Genomic DNA, 23860 nt, shown 5'->3' with positions numbered 1-23860 from the left:
CTCACATTTCTTTTTCTTATATTCTTCTAGAGGTTTGCTACATATTCCTATAGATACAGTTATCCTGATTAAAGAAACACTGCATTAGTTCAGTAAACAGCAATGAAGGAAATATTCTCTAAACTAACAGAAGAGGCTCCTGCTCTCAAAATTTGTTTTACTGCTTCAGTAAACTCCCATTTTAGCTGCCTAGCCAATAAGTTGTACAAATTCAGCAGTTAGTTTTGTTAAAACTTTGGCAGCATACATGTACTGCGTACTCTCATTTTTATTTAAGAATAGATTATAAATCTTTTGACTTAACAGTGATTTAAATTTTAAACACATTTTCTTATCATTTAAACTTTATACATTTTCTTTTAAAATTAACAGTCCATTTTTATCAGCCCATGGCTGTAATCAAATCCTAAAGCCAGGGTTTTTTGTAAGTAAGCTTTTTTTGATATGTTTTGTGTAGAGGCAGCAAGTTTTTAGAACTTTTTTCTCTCCTTTAAAAAAAATATTTTTTTATTCTACATAAATATGTTTACTTAACTTGTAGGGTCTGCAATCATCATTGCATCTCCAGTACAGCCTGTTCTGCAAGGAATGGTAGGGATGATTCCTATATCAGTAGTAGGACAAAATGGAAATACTTTCTCAGCACCGTCCCACCAGGTAAAATGCTCTGAAATATCTGCATCTTTTTGCAGTCAAACAAGGGGGAGGGAAGCAGCTTTCATGCCAACCATAATGTGACACACTATCTTTTTTCAAGGTTCTGCATGTGCCGATCTCAAACCCTGTGTGCAATAGAAGTGTTCCTAAACTACCCATCCCTCCCAAGGCTCAGAAGACTACAGGAGCAAGGAGCAAGTCTAACATAGGTACAGTGTTTTGTGTCTTTGAGACATGAGCTCAACACTAAGGGAGTTAAGTTGATTCTGATTATGTGGAGATTTTAAAGTAGTGGCTTTAGGGCCTGGGCAGCCTGTGTGTGTGACACATGGCAGATTGGGGAGGAGACAGGTCCACAGTGGAATAGGGCAAACAGCAGAGCAGAGTAGGGAATGGGAGTGATGTTAGGGGTGGGTGCAGGGCTCATTTGTGACACGCCTGCCAAAAAGGTTGGCCTCCACTGGCTTAGACCTACCCTGTAAAATTTTACCAGTGCTCTCAAGCCCCTTGCATATACATTCCATCTTTCTCTTTGCACGTGACCAAGGAACTGCCTATTTCCATGGCAGATTTAAACAAGACTGGATTTATTTGATTCTTTCCACTTACCCATTCTTTGCATTTATAAATCAAAGCTGGCTCTAGTTGTTTTAACATGACATAGTTTCATTGAAGTGGCAAGTGTGCCACTTTTTTGTAAGTATTAGAACTGTAAAAGGTATTGTGAAGTGGCTACTATATTAATGAATTGTTCTGCCACCTGAACTGGTTCTTTTAAGAAGTGGGATGTTTCTTTCTTGGACCCATTCTGAGGTGGTTTACTTTAAATGTGAACAGTAATAACTGAGAGCTTCACTCTTCAGGAAAGCCAGCGAGCAGTACAGCAGAACCTCTGAGCCATCCAAGTTCTCGAATACAAAGGTTAGTATAACCACTTGCCTTGCCACGTGCCGATGGTGATTTCCTATTAGAACATGGTGGGGAGAACTGCCTCATTAACAGCAGTGAATTAACTCTTCAGGGGTCTTTTCCTTCTTTTTGGTTTCTAGCAGGTCTTGAAGGGTTTTTCTTTGAATTGGAGCTTTTGCATATGCACACAGCGGGGCATGCCCGTAGGAGTGACAGTGCTAGGCTAGAGTTCTCTGCTTGTTTTATGCTATTGAGCATTGCCTGGCTTACATGCACCTAGCTGACGTAGCTCTGCCAACAGAACTTTGTAGTGTAGAGGGCTTTGTGCTCTCACCTGAATGAACTGAATCCACATGTTGGTTTCATTTTGTGGTTAGAGCAAATATATAAGCTCTACTTACAAAATAGAGAAATAGGTTTAAAAGAACTTACAGTTCCTCAAAATTAACTTTGCACAATAGTAATCATGTTCTGTTCCTGATTATTTTCATTTTAGGACTGGTAATTCAGATAGAAATGTCAGTGCAGACCAGGGAAGGAAACTTGAGGAGACTTCTCTTACAGCAGTGGGAGAGACCACAAATTCAAATTCCAAGCAGAACGAAAGCCACCGGAGAGTACTTTGCTTTGACAGCGCTTTGCCAGCTCCAGGAGGAAATGCCCAGGTTCAAGCTATGAGTTCATTGCAAAAGGAAAAGAGTGAGAACAGTTTGTTTGCTGTAGATTCTCCTAGTGCTACATCTGCATCTCTTAAAATACAGCCTAGCAAAAGAGAGAAGGAGAAAACATTGCCTAGAATTTTATGTAAGCCTGAAATCGGTAGCAATAGAGGTGCAGTTGTGAAAGAAGCACAGCCTGAGAGGAAGTCTTTGGCCTCGGGAGTTGGGTTAGAGTCATTCCACAAGACAACGGCAAACAAAGAGAATGAATTAAGGAGAGACACTGATGATAAGCAGAACAATCAGGAAGCTGCAAAACTGTCCAATGGCCAACAGAACACTGGCCTTCGGAATGAGAAAACAGCTGCCTCAGTACAAGATGTGAACAAAAAAACAGGCACACTGTCTAATGGCAGTAGCAAAAGTTCAGGAACTGTTTCCCTGTCTTCAAAGGAGCCAAAGCAGGACCAAGCTAAATCTTCCAGCCAAGGCCTTTGCCTGGCAAGCCCATTAACAAAGCAAGCTGTGGAAATGTTACATGACATTCAGTGGAATAGCCCCGCTAGCAAAGTGGTTGAAAATGGGGATTTACCAGTACCCCGTACACCATCAGGAGTTGGGGATAGGCATACAGATGATACCACAGACAGCATAAGAACACCAACATGTAGACGTTACAATGAAGATAGCACAACTCCTAGAATAATGGTTCCTCCAGCTACTCCGGACTTGCCAGCCTGCAGCCCAACTAGTGAAACAGGTAGTGAAAATAGTGTCAGTATGGCTGCCCATACGTTGATGATTCTGTCACGGGCTGCTATTGCAAGGACTAGTACTACAACTCCTCTAAAGGACAATACCCAGCAATTCAGGTCTTTAAGAAGCACAGGAAAGAAAAGGAAGCTGGAGGACCTGAGTGAGGGGGAGAGACTTTCTCGTTCTGCCAGCAGAAAAGATCTCCAGAGCTCTACAACACCAATGAAAAAGAAGAAGATAAAGGCAAGTGCAGATACTTACTTTTTTATCTGAGTATTGTCAGTATTTTCCAGTCCAGTATAGATCTAGGATTGGTTGGTTGAGAGCTGCAAGCCCAAAACTCAAACATCCCTTAATGCAAATTTCTTAGTACCAGTGACATCCTTTTGAACCCATCTGCTTCTCATCATGACTAATTCTTAAGAGTCAGGTGCTGTCCTCACCTGTGCAGGAGCACTCACCCTTCACTTTACTGGAGCTGTGGTGCTGCAAGGTCACATTTGTCTCTTATGCTAGGAACAAACGTTGCACATAAACCAGTTTAAGTGATCAGAAACTAGTTTAAAGCTGTAACAACAGATATTCAGTGCACGTAAACCAATTTGAAAATGGCTGAAACCAGCTTGAGATGAACCTGATTGAATGTAGTATCAGATTTAACTGATTTGGGTCAAACTGGCTTATGCAGTGTCAGTCCCAGACTCCTTGCTGGCTTAAGATGAACCAGACTCCCACAGCATCCTGACATGCTCTGTGGGCTGGGCGGGGTGCTTTGCTTCACAGCAGGGCTGGCCCCTCCCCTCTGCTCCCCGGCTGTAGCTCTGGCAGAGACTGAGCTGCTTCCCTCCTACCCCCCCACTCCCATCTGCCTTGCTGAGAAGGTGTTTATGTATTAGCTAGCAGACCACATGCTAGCTACCGTCCATGCTGAATCAACAGGTAATATCTGTGATGAACATGGAGTTACGGGTGAACACTGTTACCAGTTCTCTGCTGGGGTAATAAGAGCGTCTGTGGAGCCTGGCCATGTCCCCCTCAGCTTGGTGCTGTGGAAAGGGAAGGGAGGGCTGCTCTAGCATCCCTCTGGTTTCTAGCCTGAGCCGCTGCAGGCATGTGCCTGCATGTCTGTGATGCCTGTGCAGTTACAAATCAGTTCAGCTTAGCAGCCAGGTTAAACTAACCTGCAGAGATTGAATCAATTTAGGCTCAGGCTTTGTGAATGTCTGTCCCTAGCCTTAGAAACTTACTCATTGCAAAAAAACGAACCATTTGCATTTTAAACCAGCACTGGGCAGGCCTGGGGTTCAGCCTTTTCCCGTGTCCACAGGGCACTGCACCTAAAATCGCATATAATTTGAAATGTTACCTTGGATGTTAGATACAGTGGTGAACTGCAAAGATGTTTACTTGAGATTAAAAAGTAGCCTATAGATATAAAGCACATCTGTTTTTTGTAATTTGTAATATTAAGCCATATAACATGTTTTACCCAGAGGCGGCCCATTGTGATGAGCATAATCCATGTGTTATGAATGTAGGAACTTAGATCATACTAACAAAGGGATGTATCTGAAAGCAATGAGGCAGTACATCTATTTCTGTCTCCTAGTTCTTGAATTATGCTGCATGTCTGCTACTGGGAACATACAATGAAAATACTTCCATACAGTAATTCAGTGCAAGCATGGCTTGTTTTCTGAATAAGCCTCATGTCTATTTCCATGGTAATGCAGATGGGAAACCATAAAGCAAGATCCATGATGTTTGCAAGCCTCTTCTTCACCTTCATATTCTTTGGCTTCCGTTTTTAATGTGAGCCATTTTTTTCGTCCTGACAGAAAAAGAAGCTTCCAAATTCTTTTCCAGCTGGAATGGATGTGGACAAGTTCTTGTTATCTCTGCATTATGATGAATAAAGCTGAACTGTGACTGTATAAAACTGGGTGCTACCATGCAAAGGTTTTGTGTGGGAAGAGAAGCAAATTCTAAATGGTGAGCTGCACTTTCAGTGCACTGAAGTTTCACTTTATAGCAAAATCATGCTGTTTCTGAAACAGATTGCTAATTTGTAAATAGAAGTGGGCTGGTATTATTTTTGAGAAAGCACTTGCAGAAGCATAGAGCCATTGAATTTTAAGAACTGTACAGGTAAAACTTGTTTGTGAAATGTAAATATTGTATAAATGTACTGTAAAAAGAGTTGTAAACAACCAGATGTTCTTAGTTTCCCAGAACACCAGATGTGGTCTGTTCTACAGAATTCTCTACATACCTGGCTAAACTGCTTAGTCACTTGGTGGTGGGGCGGAATCAGGAATCAGTAGGGTGATGATTCTGGAGCTTACAATTTTTTGAAGACTTGAATTGCTGAATTTAAACAAGACAATTGGGAGGGGAGCTAGGACATTCCAGATCTAGATAATCTCTCACCACTTGGTAAATTTGTATGCCTTTCTGCAGACCCCTCCAAACAATAAGGCTTTTTGAAAACTGCATTGCTGTTTAGAAAGCTATTGCCAGATGAAAAAGAGGCAAAAACAGACACTTTTTTGCAGCTTGTACTACGAGCCATGAAAGTCATCTTGATTTATCTCACAGAAAAATAAAATTTCCAAATTTTGAACAGGCAATATAGATTTAGCCACTATCCAGGGTAAAATATTTATTTTCAAATGCAGGACTCACCCCCTAAGATGATTCTTGAGAGGGCAAAAATATTTAAAATAATAATATAGCCAGGCGGAATATAAATACTTTCTAATGGGGAAGTTATTTTTCAACTTATACTTTACATTGCATTCTTCACATATATTTTCAGCCACACATGCAAATACCATAGTATCTGCTTTTGGGGTTTTTTTACATTTAATCAGAATAAATATAGATCCTGCTGGTAAACTACTCTTGGGTTACTTACCATATGGAGTAGTCTGGGTTGGGCACTGGGGGGGGGGAGATCCTCCATTCATTGATCCTGAACTTTGGCACCAGTTGGTGTGAATGCAGTTTAACAAACTAAGTCTTGTGATCCCTGCTCTGATGGTGTACACCAGGGATGCTCAACTGCCAGCCTGTGGGCCAAATATGGCCTGCAGAGCCATGTGATCCAGCCCACAGGAATCCCTGTGGCTCAGGAAACTTTGGTGGCTGGGGGAATACTGGTATCTCCGTGCAGCTGGATCCAGCCCCATGGGCCAGTGCTGCATTGGCAGGATCAGCTGGGCCCACCCTCACTCATCTGGATCAGGCTGGGCTGCTCCTTATCTCCTCCTCCCTACCCCCCCTTCTGCACCCAGCTTGAGCCCAGGCTGGGCCATGCCACTCCACTCCGAGCCACCCTCTTCCCCCTGCCTCCCTCCTTCATCCCATGATCAGAGCAGGTGGCTTTCCTCCCCTCTACCCCCACCTGCAAGTTTGAATTGGGGCTGGATTGTTTTCTGCCCCCTCCCTTCCCTTGTTTGAGGCCAGGGTGCTTCCCCCACTTCCAGATCAGGGCCTGGCAACTCCTGGCCCCACTGGGCAGCTGGATTACTGATGGGCTGGGCATCTCACCCTGGTGGCCAGATCAGGTCCCTGCCACACTGGCCCTGGGTGCCAGATCAAGCTTACCAGCTGGGTCCAGCCCACAGACAGACCTGGTCCCTCTGCCCATCTAGCCCAAGGGGCAAAAAAGTTGGGCACAGCTTTGGGCATTGTAGACCCCAGTAGTTCTGCTTTTCTTCACAGGCACTGTGGCATGTTTTTTCATCTGTTCTCACACTGTTGAAGTCTTAAACAATGTATTAGTTGGCTTTTTCTTGTTGTAACAGATCTGTACAGGGACAGGGCAATGTTTCAAATAGCATACAAGGATTCCTAAGGAACAAAATATTATGCAGTAGCTGTTTATATTAAACCCATTCAATAAATTAATACTGCATAGCATTTAAGGCTTGAATAAATATTGTTTAAATCCAATTTTGTGTATCAAATGTAGTGTTTTGTTAGAGGGCTGCTCTACTCATTTTACCCACTTCCTGTAGAAATGCATTTATCAGTCGCATGTTGTATGAATGGTGTGAAACATGAATGTTGAGGTCTGTTTTTAATAACTACCACTGACTATTAGAGCATGAAATGTAAGTGGCATGGCTGATGTTTTAATGTGCAGTCTTTTTTTGGAAAACACTATTTCTTCCATACTCAGACACCTTTCTATTACTGATTAACACCTCCTTCCTTATGTTGCACAAAAACTCTGTGGTCTTTTTTCCTGGAAAATATAGTGGATAATGCTGTGTTGGAGAAACAGAGACAAGCTTATGATTAAGTTAAGGAAAAATCTCTACTGTTATGCTCATTTTTCCCCTGCTTCATGTTCAAGTCTTGAACCAGTTTAATAAACCAAGTCTTGTGATCCCTGCTTGATAGTGTAGACCAGGGATACTCAACTCCTGGCTCAAGCTTTAATAATTAAGCTTGTAAGCAACATTGTTTTAAGATTGGTGTACAGGGTTTTTCAGAAATATGCTATAAAAACTATGAGTAGGTAACAGCTGTCCATGTTTTAAGCCAAAAAAATAACATTTGTAACTACTTGTGAAGCTAGTTTAAGCTACCGTTATCTACCACAGCCTCTGCTTGTATATTCTGGTTTTGTTATTATGGGTAATAGCTATTTTTAGGGGGGGAAATGCAAGTAAATATTTTTTCATTTGCTTTTATTCCTTTGGGAGGAACAGAAATAAGCCCCCCTACAGTATATTGTGAAGGTCAGAATCCTCAAAGCAGATCTACAGGAAGTGGTAGACATCAGGAATTAAGTGTTGCTGTATAATCGTCTGTGAGTGCAGTGCAGTTGGCCATGAGTACCACTAGTTCCCTAAAAAGTTCCTAGGTAAATTGATCAAATCTCAGAAGGAAAGGATCATTTATCCCAGGAGTGTCAAAGATGTGGACTGGATCTGGCCCTTGGTGCTACCTGTGGAGCCCAGGCTAGTCTGCACATGACATGGAGCCTGAGCGTGATACCTCTGCTCTCCCCTGGTAACTGTCTGCATGGTTTGTTTTTCAGTAAGCTGAAATATTACCACAGATTGGGTACTTCAGCAACAGCTTTTCTTACAGAGCTACATCTTCTAGAAGTCCAAGGCCTTAAAAACTTGTGTAATATGCATACAAACCCTTGAAAACTTAAACTGGATGCTAAGGCCTGTTTCATTAGTATGACTAGCACAAATATGTGCTTTTAGCAATTCTTTCTTTTAAAAAAAATCTTTGAGTTTGCAGCACAGTGGAGTGGGACACTAAATGATGTCTTGCCGCCAGAATCAGGCTGCACAGATTCAGTGGTTCTCCTGCCTATACAGCAGTGATTCAGATGGTACACAGTTCAGTTCTGGCTGACAAACTTGTCTTCCCCCTGATGTTGGTTACTATTAATAACAATAAGGTAACCAATGCTAAACAAGCACTGCAGAAATTCTCAATGAGAGCTGATATTCCAGCTACTTCCTAGAGAAATGTATACAGCTGGGGCCAAGATAGACTCCCATACTGTTTGAAAATAATTCTGCAATACTAAAACATTTAGAAAGTAACCACCATGATTTTCATGAAAAAGCTTCAAGCAGCTTTTACTGACTTCAAAATTAAACTGTGTTAAAGAGGTGCAAGTAACTTGATACCAGCAATATATATAACCAAGGAAAACGATCAGTAAATCACTTGCATGGAAGTCCTGAATCAGAGTAAGGATACAACCTTTATTGGCTTGTGACCGTTTTTAATTTTTTTCCATAATTAGACACATTTTCATTCAGACTGAAGTAATAAAAAACAGATGTCAATATTTCTGACTTGCTTTGAAGAAATACTTAAGCTGCAGCTACCATAGTTTTATGTAGTCTGCAAATTCTTAAATAAAATGTAACAGCCACCATTTAAGATACTTGATTATTATTAAGTTTAAGGCTTAACATTTCAGACAGCCATCTACAGCTTTTGGATCAGTATAGCAGAAGCTCCACCTCCTCCATTACAAATGCCTGCAAGACCATGCTGTCCTTGCTTCAGTGCATGGACCATGTGCACCACAATTCTTGCACCAGACATTCTAGAATAGAACAAAACACCGTTTAGCTTGTAGGAAGTCAGGATTCTGGGAGCTGCTATGACAGGAACAGAGCAGTGCAAGTGCACCACTGCACCCTTCTGTTAACCTAGAGATATCAAGCAAGGCCCACAGGTCTTGGACTGACCTTGCATGCAGTAGACTACACACAGTGGACCAGATGCAGATGCTGCTCATGGTACATGGGGTTGGTCTGGGGCATGAGCTGTACACAACACCTGTGTCAGACCAGTCCTGTGCACTGGGTCTAGGGCTGGTCCAGATCAGGCTGTCTGGAGGCCCCCTGTGCTGCAAACAGCACCCTCAACAGAGACGACCCCATGAACTATGTGCTGGCCCCATTGCAACTTGTGCTACCTGCGGTGCATGGAATGGACTTGGCACCTATAAATAAGCACTGGCAATAGCAGGAGGGACTGGCACGAGGCACACAGTGCATGCACCATCCCAGGCAGCCCTGTGTGTTGGCTCCAGTGCGCACACATGGCTTGGGACCAGATTCTGACCAGCCCTGAGCCAGCACTTGGGACCAGTCTGGTGGAGTGCTGCCTGCAGCGTGCACACCCCATCTCCACTCCCTGAGCCACAGGTGGTGTTTGTGGCCCCTATTTCAGCAGGGCCAGAAACAACACATTGCTTTACATACCCTATTGGATGTCCAAGAGACACAGCCCCTCCGTGTATGTTCACCTTCTGTGGATCAATACCGAGCATTTTGATATTAGCCAAGACCACGACGCTGAATGCTTCGTTGATTTCCCACATCTCAATGTCTTCCTTTTTCAGACCTGCCTCACTGAGAACCTAGAAAAAATTCCTGTATATATACCCACTTTCAACTTCCTTTTGGAAAGTTACCAACCGTACTGGTCAAGGTAACTTAGCCACAGATGTGAACTAATCTTATACCCAAGTACAACTATGCATTTCCCTAAAAGGAATTAAGGCCTTGCCTACGCCAGAAAGTTTTAGCTATCAGTGATAGGTGAGCATTTTCATTCTGATTTATCCAAGCCCCTCCCCAAGCAAAATCTAACCTGAAAAAGCACTCCTATTAGAATACAAGTGTCCACCTGGGAGTACACTTCTTTTATATACATACATGCCCTAGGTAATATAAAAGAGGTCTTTCCTGTATAGATAACACCTCAGTTTATTAAACAAGTTCTTGTTTGACAGGCTTAGAATAATTATGAACCAACTGAGATTTTACCTCAGATTTCTTCAGTGCTGAGTACAAACATGCCTTGTATGGTGTAACAGACATTTTTTCTACATTTTTCCAGTTTATTTGGGGTATGTAACTTCAGGGTCTCCACTGGATAGGAGGGGAAAGTACAGTACTCAGAACTACTTTTACTGTCTTTAAAAGTGAGCAGATTTCAAAGGTGCCTGTGTTCCCTGAGGAACAAACCCAGAAAGCTGAATGTGTATTTTGCATGGGAATAATTCCTGGTTACAGCAATCACAATATAAACAATCTTTTCCACTTTTGCAGTACCATCCACACCAGATATCTACAATAAGCATACATATGAGAAAAGCATTAGCTGTACTAGGAAAATCCCTGGTGGGTCACTGGCACATCCCGTAGTTAGACAAGCTTGCAGTTTCCTGTTCAGCGATGATCAATTTGGTTCCTACCTTAGGAACAGCATATGCAGGTGCAATTGGGAAGTCAATCGGAGCCACAGCAGCATCTGCAAAAGCTGTAAGATCATAAACACCTACTGAAAACCACTATTGTTCTTCCCAAAAGCAATGGTCATGGTTCACATTCCCAGTACATTTTAACTTACTGAAGAAAAGAGAAATTTTGACTCTTACAATGACTCTTGAGAACAGATGCATCCACAGTTCATAGCCTTGCACAAACAGGGTGAAACTTTTCAGATTTTACCTCAAAAACACCAAACTTGGTCCCAAACTTGAATTCCTGATCATAACCAGACCTTCCTACAAGTGTGTTAGTCTCCTTGAATTCAAAAACATAACTTGGGCTCTACAGTAGCTGCACCATCCCATCCAATGAACTACCTTCATGACTCCCCCCCCACCCAACGAAAACAAGATTTGTAGTCTCATGGCAAAATTAGAGGGGTACTGCACTTGAGATGCATGATTCAGAAAAATCCCTACCTACTATTCGTGCCAGCGGTGTGACATTAAGTCTCCTGGCTGCATCTGTAGTCATCATAACCAAAGCAGCTGCTCCATCATTCAACGTGCTGGCATTGGCAGCTGTGACCGTCCCTGTAAACAAAGAATTGCACCAAGAACAGTAGGCAAACGAGGAAGAGTACAACAGCTCAGCTATCTTTTGCCAATGCAATTGTCTGCAGAGGTCTTCTTGCATTAGTTTCAAATAGATTTGGAAGCACCCTTTTATAGTTAAACTGATACACTTTGCTGTGCAGTGAAAGATCATGAACAGAAGGATCACTGCTAAAAGCAGTGGTATTCCTTAATGTGCAACAACACTTTTGAGAGGCAAAAAGAGATTCAGCTACTACTAGTCACACCCCTGATATGGGTCCCTCTCTACAGGAAACTCATCATTTTTCCTCTAAGGTTAGCCTTTCATGAATAAGGAAACTCCATGTCCAATTCCAGGTCATCCCTGCAGTTCAAAATCACCCGAACTAACAGCAGCATCAAGGAGAAAAAAAATGACAGCCCATCCCAGAGCCATAAGCAGTAGGCCTGTGCAAATAGGGAACTATTTGATTTGGATTCAGATTCGGCCGATTCGGATGCCACAAATTTGATTCAGAGACCCAAATCATTTTTCTGATTCAATTCGGCCGAATCGCTTCGGAAGAATTAGAGCCGATTCAGAGATTCAGCCATAAAGTATAACAGGGAATCAATGAAATATCTATAACTTTGCTGTGTTTTGACTGATCTGGATGAAACTTTCAGGGATGGTAGCCTCTACTGAGGCCACAAAATCTGCCAAGTTTCAAGGAAATAAGGTGCAGGGGTTTCTGGGAAACCGCACCTCAAAGCCCTGAAGGCAAAACTCATGTCACGTGTGTATTAAGCCACAGTGGGGTGAAAACTGCAGGGATAGTAGCTCTTGCTGAGGCCACAAAGCCTGCCAAGTTTCAAGGAGATAGGTACAAGGATTTGGGGGAAACTGCACCTCAAGCTGCGGACAAGCAAAACTCACGACATGGGTGACACCGTGTGTGTTAAGGAGCAGCAGAGTGAAAGCTGCAGGCCTTCTAGCCCCTGCTGAAGCCACAAAGCCTACCAGCTGTCAAGGAGATCGGTGCAGGTGGGTTCTGGAGCCCTGCACCCCTAGCTGCTGACAGGCAAAACTTGTGACATGGGTGCTTGTGCAACTGTCTCTGTCTTGGAGCAGAAGCAGTTCCTGGCTCTATCGATTCTTTCCTCTCCTTAGTTTATGATTTTGTAGGTGTTAATCCTTGCTCATTAACTCGTTAACTAGCTACTGTGTATTGAGCTGGTCCCTGAGTGAATCATGGCTGATCGGTAACAGCTGCCTAGCAGCCAGGCCTACAGTGTTCCCCCGCATACCATGTGCTCCAAGACAGACACACTTGCACAAGCACCCATGTCACGAGTTTTGCCTGTCAGCAGCTAGAGGTGCAGGGCTCCAGAACCCAGAAGCCCCTGTACCTATCTCCTTAACAGCCGGCAGGCTTCGTGGCCTCAGCAGGGGCTAGCAGGTCTGCAGCTGTCACCCTGCTGTGCCTTAACACACACAGTGTCACCCCGTCAGGAGTTTTGCTTTTCAGCAGCCTGAGGTGCAGTTTCCCCCAAACCCCTGCACCTATCTCCGTGAAACTTGGCAGGCTTTGTGGTCTCTGCAGGGGCTACCATCCCTGCAAGTTTCATCTTAATCAGCCAAAAGACAACAAAGTTATAGCTATTTCATTGATTCCCCGTTATACCCTATGGCCGAATCTCCGAATCTTTTCCGAATCAATTCAGAAGCTCCAAATGGATTTGGAAAGCCTAAAGCTTCCAGTGATTTGATTCAGATTCACAGATTTGGCCTTTGAATCATCTGAATCATCTCCAAATCCAAATCATGATCCAAAGCTTTGCACAGCCCTAATAAGCAGGAGCCATTCAGGATATCACAGCTAATAAAAACCAACAAAACTAAGTGTGCAGCAAACTGCATTTCTCCACTGCTGGCCACTGGCCAATTCTCCATGCCACGGAGGATGCTGCCAAGTATAAATGATGCTTAACAAATTCAGACACTTGCCTTTATGTTATCTTCACGTTTACAGTGCCATGGAGAAAAATAATGTGCCTTTCATCCATCAACCAAAGTGGTTCCAAACTTGAAACTGTGTTATTAAGTAATATAACTTGATCTTGACAGCTTAGACATTCTTCTGAGCATTTGAACCCTACTGAGACCAGCAGAAAAACAGCAAGATCCTCCTACTGGGATATTTTAGAAGAACTCAATCAAAAGACAGTAACAACAAGAGTTCCTGTTTCCAGGAAAGCGGGTCACCTTTCTACTGCAAGTAGAGTTATGAGAACCAATGGAAATCTTTTGATTAAAAATATGATGCATCTTGTCCTCTCCTTTAGCATATTACTTGGTAATCACCAGAAAGCCCAAGTTTAATGAAAAGTTATTGTGCGTGTTTTAGTCCCAATACCCTGGCCAACATCCAAGTTCAGAAGTCATAGTCTGCTTAAATTCTTCTTGTACTTTCAGATGCAGACTGCATCGTTCACTGATTGCCCACATGCAGAGAATATCTAACACAGTTTTCTCTCTAGAAGGAAAAGTTGATATTTGCTATGTTGTACTTACCATTTTCTTTTTGAAAAACAGTCTTCAGTTTTGGAACTTTACTGAAATCAACACGCCTGTACTCTTCATCTTCTTTCGTTTCTATATCTGGCTTCCCTGAAATTGAGACTTCATTTAGTAAACCAATTTCAAGAGCAAACCAGCTCAGTCAGTTTTTGGCATGGAAAGATACATACACAGGGCAAAATTGTTCTTGTCCTGGATTTATCAAAAAAATCTACTAAATGGCAAGTTCTGTAATGTCTATTCTATGCCAGAGTCATTTTAGGCATCCTAAACAGATTATTTAAATTAAATGTTACTATAATTTAAGACATGTCTCTCTTTAGAGTAAAAAAAAGTTTCATTTTATCAAGGGACGCGTAAAAACTAACAAGTTTGTACTTGCATCTCATTTCCTTGCAAGAGGACTAGTAAGAGACCTTTATCAATTAATCCTCCCAGCAGGGTGCAGAGAGGAGAGCACAGATCTTTTCTGGCTATAAAAATAATTAAAAATAAAATGGACATGATGCAATACTGTTGGCAAAGCCCTGGCACAGTCATAACAAGTGTGGGCCCTTCAGGGGGCTACATTTCAAAGTGGACAGCAGGAAGCTACATTTACATTTCAAAGTAAAACCTGCAAGGGGCAAGAAACAGAAATTTTGGATGCTGAAAGTGTGAGAGTCACAGAATACATGAAAGACATGCCATCCAAGGGGGAGAGGAGGATGCAAATCACCCATAAAAGCCCTGGCAAAGATTAAACCTGTGGGACCGCTCTCACCAGCTAAGATGACCAGGGGACTCCCCTAGAACTTCTGAATGCCTGGCTGCAGAAATCCTCTGTCCTCAGGACTACGTAAGACTTATGCAAAATTTCTGTTGCATCTTGATTTAGGTTAAGTGTGTGTGTTGTCGCTGGGTCTTATTTGGTTGCATCTTAGCTTAAACGTTAGGTGAAGTTTTCTGTTGTTTCTTTGTCATATGCTTGAAATTGTAAATTGCTGTGCTCAATAAACACTCTCGTGAGAGAATGGATTATTCTTGTCTAAGTGTTTTTGATTACTTCAGTGCTACTACCTAAGGTCTAATATTAAAGTCCAGTAACAAACACCATGCCACATCAGTTAGTACATGCGCCCTATAAACCACTCATATACATGACAAAACAAGGACGGACAACTCCCGTGCCACAGTAAAAGCAGAAAAGGAAAAAAAAAGTGACCATAGGAAACACAACTAAAGCAATGGCCTCAAGCTGCAACAGGGGAAATTTAGGTTGGAGATTAGGAGGAAGTTCTGACTATAAGAGTGGTCATTCACTGGAACAGGCTAAGTGGAAAAGTGGTAGAAACCCCCTCCTCAGAAATCTTCAAGACCAGGTTGGATAGACATTTGGCTAGGTTGGTTTAGGTCAGGGATGATCCTGCCTTATGCAGGGGACTGGACTAGATGACTTCACGAGGTCCCTTCCAGATACACTTTCCTATAATCCTATAAAATAACACACAGTTTCCCAGAAGGTTCCTATGCAGATTTAATGAGGGGAAAAGCCATTCCTGAAATTAGCAGATTTGTGCTGCAATGTTTGTATCCACCACTGGAAAAACAAGCATCCTTTAAGAAAACAAATCACTGATACCTTTTTGTGAAACAGAGACAGAAACAATTTCCTTTGCCAGTAGTCCTGATTCCCAAGCTGTTTTGCTCCTTGTGTAAGAGCTAATGGCATACGTGTCTTGCTCCTCACGTGAAATGGTAAGCTTCTTGGCGGTATTCTCGGCACAATTACCCTTGGGGAAAACCATTTGCGTTCAGTTTATCATTTTGAGAGTCACATTCACAAACATAGCTTAAAGCCAGGGGTGGATTCAGGGGATGTGCACTTGATTCCCAGTCCACCCACAGTTTAAAACCAACTGCCTAGCAGTGGCAGTGGCATTTCTAGTCAGGCAGTGCTGAGGGAGTCATTTGACTTCATGGCTCATTGTAATCTACTTGATCTCTTCTAAACTCTTCATTCCACAAGTGTTAACAACCCTATCTCCTTTTCAATAGTCTTGATGTTCCACCAGTCAAGCGATCCTTTGTTCTGCAATTCTGTTGTTTGTTAGCTGTTCCTGGTCATGAAACTCCTATTTCATAGCCCAGCAGACTGTTTTTTTCTCATTCCAGTGAAGTTCTATTCGTTTTTGCTTCAATCTTAAACTGAATGATACAACCCTACGCCCCTGGCACATTAGTAAAGCATCTAGTTTATTTTTAACTGGATAAAAATGTGTGTTGCTTTATATGTGATAATACACCTCAATACCTTTTCAAACTTCTAGATGTGCCCCTTCTTAAAGCTAACTACCCCATGCCCATCTCCTGACACCTACAACACTGATATCAGTTTCTGACAGTTACTGTTTTATTATGACAATTGCTGCTGGTATGGTCACTTCACCAGTAGAATTTGGTTGACAATTCTCTGGACTTACATAGTTAAAGCCATAGAGCAATGTTCTTGAGGAGGCCTTTTGAAGTTAAAAATCTCTGAATTTAATGTTAATGAAAGGGCTTTGACTGACACTTTGGAAGACTAATCGCTCCATTTAGATACAGAATGGTACCTCTATACTGTCTCATGAATGTGTATCCTTCCTATTCTGGTGGGACTACTTCTTGGGCCAAAAGGATAGCTCAATCCCAAGTCTGTCAGCTCTTGATTCTCAGCAGTCTGACAACTGTGTACGCTTGACTGAAACAATTAGTGTCATTTCTTGTAAGTTACTGAACAGCAAAAGGTGTTACAGCCAGATGGTTACACATGTCAAACACTACAAACAGGGCTAGGGAGCTGATGACAGAATTGAAGGGTAATACATCCCCAGTACCAATCACCTGATCCAAGCAGTTCACATCACAACTACAGGCAATCCTTGACTTACAACGTTGAATTACAATGTTTCGCACTGACAACATTTATAAATTGACACCCAGTTTCAACTTTCTGATATCAGTTTCAACTTTACAACACTTGATTCTGCGCGACGCCACACCAGCGAACAAGTTCTCTGTGTTGCCCATCTCCCTGGAGAACATCTGTCCAAACTTCCTTGGCCCCTTTCTTTAAGAAAGAAGACAAGACTCCAGAAAAACCTGCAGCCAAGACTCCTGAGAAAACTCCAGCCAAGAACCCTTCAAAAAGTCCAGCAAAATCACCTCAGTGAAGTCCTTCCAAATCAATATGATTGCCATTTACAATATAAATACATTAATGTAGCTATATTAATCATCTATAATTGATTCAGTATAAAATTCTGGGTTATTTTTGGTGAAAATAGGGTATTGGGCTTTGGTTCAGGAACCAATCCCCCATTTATAACATTGTTCCCTATGGGAAAATCGGTTCCGAGTTACAACATTTCGACTTAAGACACGGTTTTCAGGAACTAATTGTGTCATAAGTCCGAGGACCGCCTGTATTCTGAGGGTCGCAGAGCTAGATCCCTCTTCTTGCTGGTCGCTAAATTAACCTTGCTAGAGCCTCCATGAACATTAGGGTTACATTTGTGCTGCTTTGAAAGCCAGTTAAATAAATACAAACGCCGTGTAGATATTAGTCTGTTTGATGAACTAGAGGATTGGTACAAGCAAGTTAATTTTTATCTTCCTCTATCTACCCAGGACATTCAAAAGCTTCATAGCATCTAGGTCACTGCACTTTGACAGAACATAAGTACGAATAAATTCCTAAACTACAGCATGTGTGCTCCCTACCATGCCTCCAGAGTCATCAAACATGACTTCCAGCAGACTACAGCTGCCACAATGGAGCACAGGAAATCCCTAAAGCTTCAAGACTTTGCATGTCATAATCAAGATCCCAGAAGCAGATTAGACGCCAACAGAGAGCACAACTGTGTGTTGTTGTCTGCATGCCCCAAATCAGATGTTGACAACCAGGATTTGCATTTGCTGAAAAATCTGAGTAGTGTTAAGTACAGGCTAAAGCAACATATACTGCTACACCAGCCAGGAAATTGTGGAAAAGAATATCAAAGAGTAAAAACGTCAATACTCAGGCTAGTAGATAATGATAAAATATTCTTTGGACAATTGCTGCTGTTTACGAAGCGAAGCAAAGTGATCCAATAACACTCCCAAGATTGTGAAGAATTAAGTCAAAAGACTGAAAATACTGCTGCAACGAGAAGAACAGTTGATGCTTTGCTACGTACACATCTGCCACATTTTAGTCTTTTCTGAATTCATCATAAAGCTATGAGCTTTTGTGAAGGTCAGATAGGCAAACATGCCAATTTTCTCAAATCTCAGTCCAATCTTGTCTTGGAACCTCATATACATACTGAAGAAGAGAAATGGGTGGACCACAACAACCTCAGAGAAGTTGAGCTACTTTACCGGTCACTCTGGAACAACTGAAGTGACCCATTTAGTGACTGATTCTGCATTCTATGGAGTAAGTCCAGACCTTCAGTTCCTTTCTACCCATGTGCTGGATTCGCAAGAAAAAAAAACTTGAAACAGTTAGACAAACATCTGACACTTGATCTGCATCCAGATGCTCTACCAAATTTCTGCACATCAGTCACAATAAGGATTCTGTAAAGAGAAGAACTCTTTTCCCCAGAACCTGGTTCTGTCTTTCATTCCCAGGTATGCCAGCTCTAACAATTAAACCATTGCAGATAAACTCTTTAACTGCATGGTGGGCTCAGGGTTAATACTCAATTAAATAAACAGTTTTCAGGTCTTGAACAACAGAACTTACCATGTGGATGTTGTTGTAAACATCAGTCAGCCCATCTTTCACAATCAAGTCTTCCAACTTTACTCCTCCATAAGGTGTAGCTCCTCTGATCATTGCATAGGGAACATTAGACATGCTCTCCATGCCACCAGCCACCATTACGTCCTACTCAAACAAACAAAAATTGCACAATAAGTTGATATTTTATAGCAAATTCTACCACACAAGTTGTCAACAAAAAGCTCACTGAAGACAATCATATTTCTAATGACCGCCCCTCCCCGCCCCTGCAAAAACAAACCAATTACTTATATTTTTATGGAACAGAAATGAAGACGTTAACTGAAAACAGCTAAGCAGTGTTAGCAAGCCAAATGGCTGCAACTGATGTTTTCAGAGAAGTATATTTTGGTTCAACCCAAAATAAAACATTGCCTTTAGTTTTCAGAACTGCCAGAAAATTTTGTGCTCAGCTCAAAAGATATATGCAAGACAAGTTGTAAATATACAGTTTATAAATGTGGGGGTACCTAGACAAAGCCACATTTATATGTTTACAAATTTAGGTTGTATAGTCTGATAAAAACTTGCCAAGCGGTATTAGCACAAACCCAAACTGGAGTATAATTACCAGGGCAATATTATAACATTAGTTTGGTCTCTCAGAAGTCATGATTTCAACATCTCCACATCTGGAAAAAAAAATCATATTTCTAGTTAAACAGCTCTAAAAGTCACATACCTGATTCCCACACATTAGGCTCTGTGCTGCCATCATGATTGATTTCATTCCTGAAGCACAAACTTTATTGATAGTTGTAGTAGGAGTTGAGATTGCTAAACCTAAAGCAAGTAAGTATATAATTACACAAGATAAACATGTGTATTATTTTAATATTTCTCTGTAGCTTACATTTCTTTGTAGCCTTTAGCAGCCATTACATACCAACAACCATAAGTGGTTGTTTGTCACTATTAGCAACAGTTTTCATGGAATTTTAATAAACTAAAGAAAAACAAAGTCTGTTATAATCTGTACTTAAATGCAACTAGCTTCTTACATTTTCATTATTTTTATGCAGCAAGTCCAGAAACAAAGGAGAGAATTAATACCTGCACCCAATACAGCTTGCCTTGCTGGAGCTTGCCCCTGTCCAGCCTGCAGGACATTACCCATGTACACTTCTTTCACTTCCTCCGCAGGGATGCCTATAAAATAAACCTGTCATGAATTTTTTAAGGGCCAGGAGAAACACTCTAGGTTTACAGTCCAAAAATATAAATAAAATGCATGATATCCATCATAGCAAGGCTAAACAAGAGTGGAAAGAACCATATCAAGATGGGTTTCCACACCATTTTGTACCTGAAATATGCTCTAATGATGGCTCTTTGCAAAGTGCTCTCCCAGAATGACCTTGCTCAGAGAATTAGAATAGTAAAGGCAAGATCTGGGCTGGTTTCAGTGACCTGCCAGTCACTGAATCCCCAGTCCAGTAGGATGATTCAGTTTTCATGGCTGGTCAATCTGCAACTGCCATACAGACTATCACATTTTGTGGTGTGGACATCCATCCCGTAGGAACTGCAGTAACATCTTATTTCACATAAGCCACCAACTAGCATTCCATTTTTAAAAACAACACTGAAAAAAAAAAGACACACTAACTTATCAGGCTTTACCTACCTTTCACATGCTTAGCTAAAAGTAAAATCTATGCAAAAAGAAAAGCAATGCTCCCCTTTTTTAAGAAACATGTTTTACAAAACAAGACACAAACTAATACTGTTCATCTGGTCATGTGTAGCTTCTGTGAACAAATATTTGCACATACCTGCTCTTTCAATTGCTCCTTTGATTGCAACAGAACCAAGTTTAGTGGCTGGCACTGATGAGAGAGATCCCTGGAAAGATCCAATAGGTGTCCTTACAGCACTTGCTATCACCACTTCCTAATGGAAAGGAATAAAATGTATAAGTCACTGTCATTTCTCCAAGATTATATCTTGTCTTTTAAACTGAAGGTTCTTTGGAGCAATACCTGTTGTTCATGTTTGTGAAAATCTGCAATACAGTGAACCACAAAGCGGTAATAACCTTTCTGCACTACTGCAACATGAAATGTTTAAGTAAATAATTGTTATCTTGTTTTCCACTATCTGCTGAACTCTGAAGTAACAAAATATTAAGAATGTCAAAATGTTTTGACCAGAACCTGGTTGCAACGGACTGTTTTTGCATGTCTACTGACACATATTACCTACATGCTTTAGTTTTAGTTGTAAGCCATTTTATAGCATTTACTGAACCATGAGTTAGCAGTCCTGAAACTGACTAGATACAATCATTTTCAAATGAAGAATAGCACTTTGATATCTGCTTCCCCTTCACTGTTTCTGGCACAGCTGAAAGTTGTAAAATTAGTTACGAAGTCAGAATTTACAATGAGCATGCAGCTAAAGGGAGCTGCTAAACAGACAACAGAGATGGCAAATGCTAAGTGCTAAATCAGTGATTCTCAACCAGGGTACCATGGCATATTGGGGCACTTTGAGATCCTTTCAAGGGTACCATGGGGGTCCCGTGCCCTGTTAAGTGGGCAAAAACCCCAGGCATTATTTGAACCCTGCTGATGCAGACCAATTATTTCATGGGCAACTGGTGCCCCCCCCCCCCCGACTGGACAGTCAGAGAGCTGGGGGGGGGCATCCCTCTGCAACCAATCCCCCCATGACTGATCCCGCAGGCCGAGGGGGGAGGGGGTCCCCACACAGCCGATCCTGCCGTCTTGCAGCTGGCAGTAGCACATTGTTGGCACTTCGAAGTCAGCAGGATTGGCCGTGAGGGGACCGCTTCCCCTGGCACTCTCAGGGGGGCCACCAGCACTCTCACCTGCCCCCCTTGCCCGGGAACGCTGGCTGACAGGGGATGCACCAGCACTCTCAGGGGGTGCATGGTCACCCCCATGTACACCCTACGTGTCGCTACTGAATCATTTCAAGGGTGGTCAGCAATCCCTGGTGAAGTGACCGAAGTCACCAAACTGGTTCCACAGGTTTCTTGGAAGGAAACTTAAGACAAAGGGGCTGGACACAATAAGGGGGGGAAAGGAGGGGGTCCTCTCCAGTTCCAGAGGAAGCAAGCTATACAGCACAAACAAGATAGACAGCAAAATAAATCCAGAAACACTTGACCACAGTGTGTGTGGGTGTTACATTCTCCCCCAACACAAAATGTCCCAATCCAGGGATAGACAGAGGGAGATTTCTTCACACCTTGAGACTAAAAAGGTTGAGAACCACTGCAATGATGAGTTTATGCTCTTAGCAACATGTAGAGAGCTGATACTTGTTACACAAGCAACAGGCTAGGACTAGCTTTGAACAATGCAGTAAAGCAAGTTATACACTTATCCAGTACACATAAATGGAGTACACTACTTACATTTAAAGTTCGCTGGGATGCATAACTCCGCTTTGCATATTTCAAAGCCTGGAAAGAAAAACATTTCCAAAATTGTAAATTTTCACATCTTAATGTTTCAGCTCATATCTGTGAAGACTGAGGAGGTTTTCAATAAGTGGGAAACACTGATAATTACCTGTATTTGTCAAGTTAAAAAATACTGAAAAATATTTTAAAAACAAGTATATCATAAAATGGTTGTTTTCATTATAGTTAGACAAATAAGCCGCATCCCAATGAGTACGGCTGTTTGTTTCCCCAGGGACAAGCAGCAGCAGAACCTTGTGCTGCTGCTACTTGTCCCCAAGGAGCATCCGTGACACATGCACCCTGGTGCGCAGCAGGTTACTCTGGGTGGGGTAGGGGGGAGGCTGGGGCCAGCAACTCCCCCCAGCAGCCCCAGGGAGCTACAGCCATGGCACTTCTGCAATGGGAGCCTGACCAGCAGCTGGAGTACAGTTCTGACCAGCTAAGCTCCAGTTTTGGGCGGTGCGCACTGACATGACAACATAAGCTGCACACTGCCACCATACACACTGCCCCGCTTTTTAGTAGCATGTGTTTTAATTCTCCTGGGGTCAAAAAAACCCCTCACTGCAAGGCAGCAGTGCAGGATCTGTGGCACTACACAGCACATGTCCGCACTCATATGGACGTGGCCATATAGTTTAGAATAAGGCCATACTTTAGACCCTATGATAACACTTTTCTGGCAAGTGAAATAATATAAGATGATTTGTGTGAAGTATGGATTGAAAACTTCTGCTACTTGGATGGACAAGCAAAACAGATGACAGTCTGCTATGGGCACCCCAATGAATAGGAGATAAGTGTGGCTAGATTATTATGTTTAATTATTCACCTCCCTTATTTCTTGGGACTTTGCTCCATTCAGTGTTATCAGCAAATTTATTCAGCACTCCTTTGCATCAGAGGCAATTCATTTCTAAGGTTCAGTTTCACCACATTTGTGATTGGAAAAAGGGTGGTAAGTAAAGGATCCCAGCATCACAGAATAAACTAAGCAATCTGTAACACCAAACCAATTTGTGGACAGCTAACTTCATCTTATTACCAGGCGTAATAACACCAGGAAGATCATGTCCCAAGGTTTAAAAGCACTTCAAAATCTCTTTGGATTATAAAACTTTAAATTAGTAGTTTAGAAATCATTCAACTACTGTACTAGACAATGTACATGGAAAGATTACAGGCCACAGCACTTCATTTAGTGAAAGGGAATAGTCCATTGACTTTAAACGAATGGTCATTCCAAGGACATCATGCACTCGATGACGAACATCAAGTGCAAATATAGTTAAAAAAACACTTTCAGATACTCTGCCCACTCTCATTTCTATGTTGTTTTTCCACTTTTCCAATTTGCTTCTTTTTAGCTGATTGCAACTTACTCAAAAACGTGGCATGGGCCAGATATTCAACCCTGAAGGATATGAATAAGAGACTCATCCTCTAATGGTTCAGCCATGGACGCTTTGTTAACTTGAAGTGCAAAAATATTAAAGAAAACAAAGCAAACAAAAAACAAACAAACTACATGCTAGTGGGGGGTCTCCCTTGGAGATTTTATTTCGACAGCCCGGGAGCAGGTCCCCTCACGGCCGGGCCCGCGGCCGTGACAGCTTAGCCAGCTTCAAGAAGGGGCCTGGACACGGATCATCTCCTCAGGGACCCGGGCGGCCGCGGGGCTCAGGCTGAACCCAGAGGAGGCCTGAACCTCCGCCCG

The 23860-nt window shown here is 42.2% G+C and overlaps 2 protein-coding genes across 2 annotated transcripts in view; one reads left to right on the top strand and one right to left on the bottom strand.

The window, feature by feature from the left end:
• Positions 1–6938, top strand: part of LOC109302221 (protein NPAT) — a 71169-nt gene extending 64231 nt beyond the window's left edge. Inside the window, exons 14-18 of the mRNA XM_019523785.1 lie at positions 542–657; positions 758–866; positions 1521–1578; positions 2063–3224; positions 4820–6938. Coding sequence (XP_019379330.1) covers positions 542–657; positions 758–866; positions 1521–1578; positions 2063–3224; positions 4820–4897 — 1523 coding nt within the window. The 3' untranslated portion in view covers positions 4898–6938. The remainder of the gene's footprint in view (positions 1–541; positions 658–757; positions 867–1520; positions 1579–2062; positions 3225–4819) is intronic.
• A 1767-nt stretch (positions 6939–8705) lies between these two features.
• The window catches only part of ACAT1 (acetyl-CoA acetyltransferase 1), a 16817-nt gene continuing 1662 nt past the window's right edge, over positions 8706–23860 (bottom strand). Inside the window, exons 2-12 of the mRNA XM_019523784.1 lie at positions 22093–22193; positions 20483–20600; positions 19761–19856; positions 19390–19490; positions 18669–18812; positions 15531–15681; positions 13904–13999; positions 11233–11346; positions 10738–10802; positions 9740–9897; positions 8706–9075 (exon numbers count right to left, since the gene is read on the bottom strand). Of these exons, the coding sequence (XP_019379329.1) occupies positions 8955–9075; positions 9740–9897; positions 10738–10802; positions 11233–11346; positions 13904–13999; positions 15531–15681; positions 18669–18812; positions 19390–19490; positions 19761–19856; positions 20483–20600; positions 22093–22193 (1265 nt within the window). The 3' untranslated portion in view covers positions 8706–8954. The remainder of the gene's footprint in view (positions 9076–9739; positions 9898–10737; positions 10803–11232; positions 11347–13903; positions 14000–15530; positions 15682–18668; positions 18813–19389; positions 19491–19760; positions 19857–20482; positions 20601–22092; positions 22194–23860) is intronic.

This window comes from Gavialis gangeticus, unplaced genomic scaffold, assembly GCF_001723915.1.
Source record: "Gavialis gangeticus isolate Ggan-Ray unplaced genomic scaffold, GavGan_comp1, whole genome shotgun sequence".
Classification (NCBI taxonomy): domain Eukaryota; kingdom Metazoa; phylum Chordata; order Crocodylia; family Gavialidae; genus Gavialis; species Gavialis gangeticus.
The sequence above is the reverse complement of the archived record's forward strand: the minus strand, read 5'-3'. Positions and strand labels throughout refer to the sequence as shown.